An 8,520-nucleotide genomic window follows, 5' to 3' on the forward strand; every position below is an offset into this window, starting at 1 on the left:
AGATATGTGTCCTGTATGTGTGTGTGTGTGTGTGTGTGTGTAGGTATGTGTCCTGTATGTGTGTGTGTGTGTGTGTGTGTGTAGATATGTGTCCTGTATGTGTGTGTGTGTGTGTGTGTGTGTAGGTATGTGTCCTGTATGTGTGTGTGTGTGTAGGTATGTGTCCTGTATGTGTGTGTCCTGTATGTGTGTGTGTGTGTAGGTATGTGTCCTGTATGTGTGTGTCCTGTATGTGTGTGTGTGTAGGTATGTGTCCTGTATGTGTGTGTGTGTGTGTGTGTGTAGGTATGTGTCCTGTATGTGTGTGTGTGTGTGTGTGTGTGTAGGTATGTGTCCTGTATGTGTGTGTGTGTGTGTGTGTAGGTATGTGTCCTGTATGTGTGTGTGTGTGTGTGTGTGTGTGTGTGTGTGTGTGTGTAGGTATGTGTCCTGTATGTGTGTGTGTGTGTAGGTATGTGTCCTGTATGTGTGTGTGTGTGTGTGTGTGTGTGTAGGTATGTGTCCTGTATGTGTGTGTGTGTGTAGGTATGTGTCCTGTATGTGTGTGTATGTGTGTGTGTGTGTGTAGGTATGTGTCCTGTATGTGTGTGTGTGTGTGTGTGTAGGTATGTGTCCTGTATGTGTGTGTGTGTGTGTGTAGGTATGTGTCCTGTATGTGTGTGTGTGTGTGTGTGTAGGTATGTGTCCTGTATGTGTGTGTGTGTGTGTAGGTATGTGTCCTGTATGTGTGTGTGTGTGTGTAGGTATGTGTCCTGTATGTGTGTGTGTGTAGGTATGTGTCCTGTATGTGTGTGTGTGTGTGTGTGTGTAGGTATGTGTCCTGTATGTGTGTGTGTGTGTGTAGGTATGTGTCCTGTATGTGTGTGTGTGTAGGTATGTGTCCTGTATGTGTGTGTGTGTGTGTGTGTGTAGGTATGTGTCCTGTGTGTGTGTGTGTGTGTGTAGGTATGTGTCCTGTGTGTGTGTGTGTGTGTGTGTGTGTGTGTGTGTGTGTGTGTGTGTGTGTGTGTGTGTGTGTGTGTGTGTGCTTCTTGCCTGTTTTGGAGTAAGTGTGGTGGGGGTGCTGGTGATTGTGCTCATGCGGTTTGCTCTAGCTGCAGCAGTGCAGTGCGTCCACCGTCTACCCACAATCCACCCCTCACCCCTTACCCACTGTCCACCCCCCTCCCCATAACCACCCCCCACCTCCTAACTACCGTCCACCCCTCACCCCCTACCCAGCGTCAACCGTCTACTCCATACCCACAATCCACCCCTCACCCCCTACCCACCGTCCACCCCCCTCCCCATAACCACCCCCCACCTCCTAACTACCGTCCACCCCTCACCCCCTACCCAGCGTCAACCGTCTACTCCATACCCACAATCCACCCCTCACCCCCTACCCACCGTCCACCCCCCTCCCCATAACCACCCCCCACCTCCTAACTACCGTCCACCCCTCACCCCCTACCCACTGTCCACCCCCCCTCCCCATAACCACCCCCCACCTCCTAACTACCGTCCACCCCTCACCCCCTACCCAGCGTCAACCGTCTACTCCATACCCACAATCCACCCCTCACCCCCTACCCACCGTCCACCCCCCTCCCCATAACCACCCCCCACCTCCTAACTACCGTCCACCCCTCACTCCCTACCCACTGTCCACCCCCCCTCCCCATAACCACCCCCCACCCCCTACCCACCATCCACCGTCCACCCCTAACCACCGTCCACCCTATTTTTGACTGATTGCCTGTGCTGGTCACCATGAACCCACAAACCGTGAATGGGCCAGAGCAGGATGGGCTCCCCCTTCGGAGTCTGCTTCCTCACAGGGTTACTTCCTGTTTGGCTCCAGGGAGTTCCTCTCTGCCACTCTCACCCCAGGGCTTGCTGGGTAGTGTGGTGCCACAGATGTTCTGTGAAGATTTAAAGGCCTTTAAAGGAGAAATTTTGGGGAACCCCTGTGTGGGCCCGGGTCCAAATTGAGTGCTGAAGCTCACAAAACAGATGCGATGTGATGGCAGCCCCAGTGTTGAGTCTCACAGTGTTTAGTTGCACACTGAGTTGAGGCACTCACAGTGTTGAATCTCATAGTGTTGAGCCTCACACAATGTGGAGCATTGCTGTGTTGAGTCTCGCACAGTGTTGAGTCTCACGCAGTGTTGAGTCTCCCAGTGTAGAGTCTCGCACAGTGTTGAGTCTCACACAGTGTTGAGTCTCCCAGTGTTGAGTCTCACACAGTGTTGAGTCTCCCAGTGTTGAGTCTCACACAGTTTTGAGTCTCACGCAGTGTTGAGTCTCACGCAGTGTTGAGTCTCCCAGTGTAGAGTCTCGCACAGTTTTGAGTCTCACGCAGTGTTGAGTCTCCCAGTGTTGAGTCTTGCACAGTGTTGAGTCTCCCAGTGTTGAGTCTCGCACAGTGTTGAGTCTCATAGTGTTTAGAGTCATTCAGAGCAGAAGAGCTGTTTGTAAGCGACTCCTTGATGTGGGTGTGTCTGTTCGGGTGGGAAGGTGAACGGCCTTGTGCTCTCTGGTCTTAACACCCCCGCCCCCCGCCCCCCCACCCCCGCCAACCCGCTCCCGCCACCACTGGTGACCACTGCAATTGTTGCACCTTGCTGTTACCATGGTGATAGGCTGCTGCTGTGATGCAGCCCTGCAGACTGAATTCACGCACATACACACACACACACAGGAACACACACGTACATATACACACACACACACACACACGTACACACACACACACAGGAACACACACACACACGCAGGAAAACACACGTACACACACACACACACACACATGCAGGAACACACATGTACACACACACACACACACGCACACACACACAGATACACAGACAGATGAGCACATATGACATATACACACGTGTACGCGAAACTGCGTTGAGAAAAGGCTGGTGTGTAACTTTGCCCTTTCGGCTCACCTCTCCTAAATGTTTGCCTGTGTTAGATTTTTGGTGTCTCTGCAAGCAGCCCGCGCCCCCGCCCCCGCCCCCCCCCGGCGGAGGAAATTATGGGTAGATGTGTTTGTTTTCACAGAACAGGCAGAAAACCACCAAGAAACCAGCAGGAAACCAGCAGGAAACAGGATGATGGAGGTTTTTGTGTTTTTAAGCTCACTCTCACAGTGCCAGTTTTAAAAATGCAGCCAGGGCCATGGAGAGTGGACCGACGTTGGGTGCAGAACCGTTGGTTAATTGGGAGTTAGTGTTAAAACTCTCTCACTGAGGGTCACTTCCGTAGCAGGGCTCTTGCGATGCCTGAGAACATGTGGCGAGCGATTTTCCTGGTTTGAGTACCCCCCAGTCTACAGCCCTGTAATGGCCTGTCTCCCCTGCAGTATAAAAGCTTTATGTGCTGTATTATAGTAAGATTTTTTTTTTTTTTACAGTGTCTTAAACCGTCTGCATTGTCTTGAGATGTCTCTCTTTCTTCTTCCCTCTTTCCCCTCCTCCCTCCCTCTTTCTCCCCACCCCACCCCTTCCTCATAGGCCTGCTGGTTGACGGGGGGTTAGGGTGGTATGACGACCACAAACAAGGGAAGTAAAGCCTTGAAGGTGAGCTGCTGGCCCCTCCCACCACACTGTGTCCTATAGGAGGATTCCCTGGCCCCTCCCACCACACTGTGTCCTATAGGAGGATTCCCTGGTCCCTCCCACCACTCTGTGTCCCATTGGAGAATTCACTGGCCCCTCCCATCTTGCTGTGTCCTATAGGAAGATTTGCATGTCAAGAGTATTTTTATTTCCCTTTACACTGGACATTTACATTACAGACATCTTATCCAGAGCGACTTATACAACTACACAACACAGCATTTAAATTGCATCCATTTGTACAGCTGGATATATATACTGAATCAATGCAGGTTAAGTACCTTGCTCAAGGGAACAAGGGCAGTGGCCTACCTGGGAATTGAACCTGGGACCTTTAAGCTACACTTCTGTTGCACTAAAATTGCGTTGCTTTATTATGCCAGCTGTAGTCTGTAATAATTCACTGAATGACCTTTGATAAGTTCATCGTACAGGCATTTACTCTTACTGTACCTCTTTTTAAAAACAGAAATTAGTTCACTCACACACACACACACACACACACACACACAGCCTCCTTTATGAATCCAAAATGACTGACAGCGCAAGATGGCCTCTTGCCCCCCCCCTGTTAAGTTGCCAATGAAGAGACTTCCTTGGACTCATGTCTGTGGGAGCCGGACTAATGAGCTGTGGTTTGATAAGAAGAGGCGGCTGACACCGTGTGCTTCAGCGGAAGGGTCTGTGACGAGCGTCACAGTGCGGGCACGGCTGAGCATTTCACCCTGGAGAGAAAGACAGGAGCGCAGGGCACAAACTGGCAGATTAATAACCTTTTTGTGTTGTTATAACCTTTTTATCACTCTCATCTGCGCTGGAATAGGGGTCTGTTTTCAGAGACGGCAGAAAGTGGTAAATGCAGAGAAAAGTGGCAAACATTGGGTAAAGTGGTAAACTTTGGGTAAAAAGGTAAATATCGAGTAGTAAATGTAGTAAATGTTGAGTAAAGCAGTAAATGTTGAGTAAAGCAGCAAATGTTGAGTAAAACGGTACATGTTTGGTAAAATAGTAAATATTGAGTAAAGCAGCAAATTTTGAGTAAAGCAGTAAATATTGAGTAAATTGATAAATGTAAATTGGTAATTGTAAAGAGGTAAATATTAAGAGAGTTAAATGGTAAATTTAAAGTGGTAAATGTTGAGTGAAGCAGTAATTATTGAGTAAAGCAGTGAATGTTGATTAAAATGTTAAATGGAAAGTTGTAAAAATATTGAGTTAAAGGCTGATTGAGTAAAGTGATAAATGTAAAGTGGTTAAGTAAATGGTTGAATGTTGAGTAAGGTGATAGATGTATAGTGGTAAATATTGAGTTAAAGGTTGAATGTTGGGTAAAGTGATAGATGTAAAGTGGTAAATATTGAGTTAAAGGTTGAATGTTGAGAAAAGTGATAGATGTAAAGTGGTAAATATTGAGTTAAAGGTTCAATGTTGAGTGAAGTGATAGTTGTAAAGTGGTAAATATTGAGTTAAAGGTTGAATGTTGAATAAAGTGATAGATGTAAAGAGGTAATTATTGAGTAAAGCAGTGAATGTTGATTAAAATATTAAATGTAAAGTTGTAAATATTGAGTTAAAGGCTGATGAAGTAAAGTGGTTACGTAAATGGTTGAATGTTGAGTAAAGTGATAGATGTAAAGTGGTAAATATGAAGTACATGGTTGGTTGAGTAAAGTGATATATTTAAAGTGGTCCATATTTTGTAAACGGCTGGTTGAGTAAAGTGATATGTTGAGTAAACGGCTGGTTGAGTAAAGTGATAGATGTTGAGCAAATGGTCGGTTGAGTAAAGTGATAGATGTTGAGTAAACGGCTGGTTGAGTAAAGTGATAGATGTTGAGTAAATGGTCGGTTGAGAAAAGTGATAGATGTTGAGTAAACGGTTGGTTGAGTAAAGTGATAGATGTTGAGTAAACGGTTGGTTGAGTAAAGTGATAGATGTTGAGTAAACGGCTGGTTGAGTAAAGTGATAGATGTTGAGTAAACGGTTGGTTGAGTAAAGTGATAGATGTTGAGTAAACGGTTGGTTGAGTAAAGTGATAGATGTTGAGTAAACGGCTGGTTGAGTAAAGTGATAGATGTTGAGTAAACGGTTGGTTGAGTAAAGTGATAGATGTTGAGTAAACGGCTGGTTGAGTAAAGTGATAGATGTTGAGTAAACGGCTGGTTGAGTAAAGTGATAGATGTTGAGTAAACTGTCCGTTGAGTAAAGTGATAGATGTTGAGTAAACGGTTGGTTGAGTAAAGTGATAGATGTTGAGTAAACGACTGGTTGAGTAAAGTGATAGATGTTGAGTAAATGGTCGGTTGAGTAAAGTGATAGATGTTCAGTAAACGGTTGGTTGAGTAAAGTGATAGATGTTCAGTAAACAGTTGGTTGAGTAAAGTGATAGATGTTGAGTAAACGGCTGGTTGAGTAAAGTGATAGATGTTGAGTAAACTGTCGGTTGAGTAAAGTGATAGATGTTCAGTAAACGGTTGGTTGAGTAAAGTGATAGATGTTGAGTAAACGGCTGGTTGAGTAAAGTGATATATGTTGAGTAAACGGCTGGTTGAGTAAAGTGATAGATGTTGAGTAAACGGCTGGTTGAGTAAAGTGATAGATGTTCAGTAAACGGTTGGTTGAGTAAAGTGATAGATGTTGAGTAAACGACTGGTTGAGTAAAGTGATAGATGTTGAGTAAACTGTCGGTTGAGTAAAGTGATAGATGTTGAGTAAACTGTCCGTTGAGTAAAGTGATAGATGTTGAGTAAACGGTTGGTTGAGTAAAGTGATAGATGTTGAGTAAACGACTGGTTGAGTAAAGTGATAGATGTTGAGTAAATGGTCGGTTGAGTAAAGTGATAGATGTTCAGTAAACGGTTGGTTGAGTAAAGTGATAGATGTTCAGTAAACGGTTGGTTGAGTAAAGTGATAGATGTTGAGTAAACGGCTGGTTGAGTAAAGTGATAGATGTTGAGTAAACGGCTGGTTGCGTAAAGTGATAGATGATAGGGGCGACATAGCTCAGGAGGTAAGACCGATTGTCTGGCAGTCGGAGGGTTGCCGGTTCAAACCCCGCCCTGGGCATGTCGAAGTGTCCTTGAGCAAGACACCTAACCCCTAACCCCTAACTGCTCTGGCGAATGAGAGGCATCAATTGTAAAGCGCTTTGGATAAAAGCGCTATATAAATGCAGTCCATTTACCATTTACCATGTTGAGTAAACGGTTGGTTGAGTAAAGTGATAGATGTTGAGTAAATGGTCAGTTGAGTAAAGTGATAGATGTTCAGTAAACGGTTGGTTGAGTAAAGTGATAGATGTTGAGTAAACTGTTGGTTGAGTAAAGTGATAGATGTTGAGTAAATGGTCGGTTGAGTAAAGTGATAGATGTTCAGTAAACGGTTGGTTGAGTAAAGTGATAGATGTTGAGTAAACTGTTGGTTGAGTAAAGTGATAGATGTTGAGTAAACGGCTGGTTGAGTAAAGTGATAGATGTTGAGTAAACTGTCGGTTGAGTAAAGTGATAGATGTTGAGTAAACGGTTGGTTGAGTAAAGTGATAGATGTTGAGTAAACGGCTGGTTGAGTAAAGTGATAGATGTTGAGTAAACGGTTGGTTGAGTAAAGTGATAGATGTTGAGTAAACGGCTGGTTGAGTAAAGTGATAGATGTTGAGTAAACTGTCGGTTGAGTAAAGTGATAGATGTTGAGTAAACGGTTGGTTGAGTAAAGTGATAGATGTTGAGTAAACTGTCAGTTGAGTAAAGTGATAGATGTTGAGTAAACTGTCAGTTGAGTAAAGTGATAGATGTTGAGTAAACGGTTGGTTGAGTAATTCCGCACTGGTTTTGCGGCGCAGGTGAAGCGGGAGCCGGGGGAGAATGGGACGAGCCTGACGGACGACGAGCTGGTGACCATGTCGGTGCGGGAGCTGAACCAGCACCTGCGCGGGCTGTCCAAGGAGGAGATCCTGCAGCTGAAGCAGCGGCGGCGCACGCTGAAGAACCGCGGCTACGCCGCCAGCTGCCGCGTCAAGCGCGTGACGCAGAAGGAGGAGCTGGAGAAGCAGAAGGCCGAGCTGCAGCAGGAGGTGGAGAAGCTGGCCACGGAGAACGCCAGCATGAAGGTGGAGCTGGACGCGCTGCGCTCCAAGTACGAGGCGCTGCAGAGCTTCGCCCGGACTGTGGCCCGCAGCCCCGCCGTGGCCCCCGCCCGCGGCCCCATCGCCTCCGTCATCGGGCCCCTCATCCCCGGCAAGGTGGCCGCCACCAGCGTCATCACCATCGTCAAGTCCAAAACCGACGCCAGGTCTTAGTATCGGGAGGGAAGGAGGGAGAAACAGGGAGAGAGAGAGAGAGAGAGAGAGAGAGAGAGAGGGGGAAAGGAAAGGGAGCATGAGAGAGAGGGAGAGAGGGAGTAAGAGTGAGAGAGAGAGAGAGGGAAAGGGAGCACGAGAGGGAGAGAGGGAGTGAGAGAGAGAGAGAGGGAGAGGGAGCAGGAGAGGGGGAGAGAGAGGGAGAAAGAGGGGGAGAGAGAGAGAGAGAAGGGGCCGGTCAGGATGAGGAAAACAAACACGATCAGTCCAATATTAATGAGAACAGGGCTAAAAATCCTGACCTTTCACCTTTTAAATGTCGTAACCCTCCCCATCCCAAACTCCTGTATGACCCAAAAGCCCCCCCCAAAAACAAAACAAAACACGAGACCGATGAGGAAAATCAAACAGGGCCCAGTCCTTCTTCTGGGCCTGACCGGCCATTTTGGGGAATGGTTAGATGCCCCTCCTCCCTTGCAGCACGTCCAGACAAAAAAAAAAAAAAAACCGACGCAAATGTTTGTGCTACGGTAGTTTGTTTTGTTTTGTTTCTTAGCGGTGTTGTTGGTGACATGGAGTTCAAACATGTCCCCGTTGTGTCATGTGTCCGTGTTTCT

The 8,520-nt window shown here is 46.8% G+C and overlaps 1 protein-coding gene across 4 annotated transcripts in view; it reads left to right on the plus strand.

The window, feature by feature from the left end:
- mafgb (v-maf avian musculoaponeurotic fibrosarcoma oncogene homolog Gb) overlaps window positions 1-7,926 on the plus strand; it is a 22,647-nt gene extending 14,721 nt beyond the window's left edge. For 3 of the 4 annotated variants that reach the window (XM_035406162.1, XM_035406163.1, XM_035406161.1), the window contains 2 exons: window positions 3,504-3,569; window positions 7,448-7,926. In XM_035406162.1, the coding sequence (XP_035262053.1) occupies window positions 3,534-3,569; window positions 7,448-7,903 (492 nt within the window). In that variant the 5' untranslated portion in view covers window positions 3,504-3,533 and the 3' untranslated portion in view covers window positions 7,904-7,926. Of the gene's footprint in view, window positions 1-3,051; window positions 3,111-3,503; window positions 3,570-7,447 lie in introns of all 4 variants that reach the window. The other variant, XM_035406165.1, reaches the window with a different exon arrangement.
- The last annotated feature ends 594 nt before the right edge of the window (window positions 7,927-8,520 follow it).

Source organism: Anguilla anguilla, chromosome 2 (genome assembly GCF_013347855.1).
Source record: "Anguilla anguilla isolate fAngAng1 chromosome 2, fAngAng1.pri, whole genome shotgun sequence".
NCBI classification, from domain to species: Eukaryota; Metazoa; Chordata; class Actinopteri; order Anguilliformes; family Anguillidae; genus Anguilla; species Anguilla anguilla.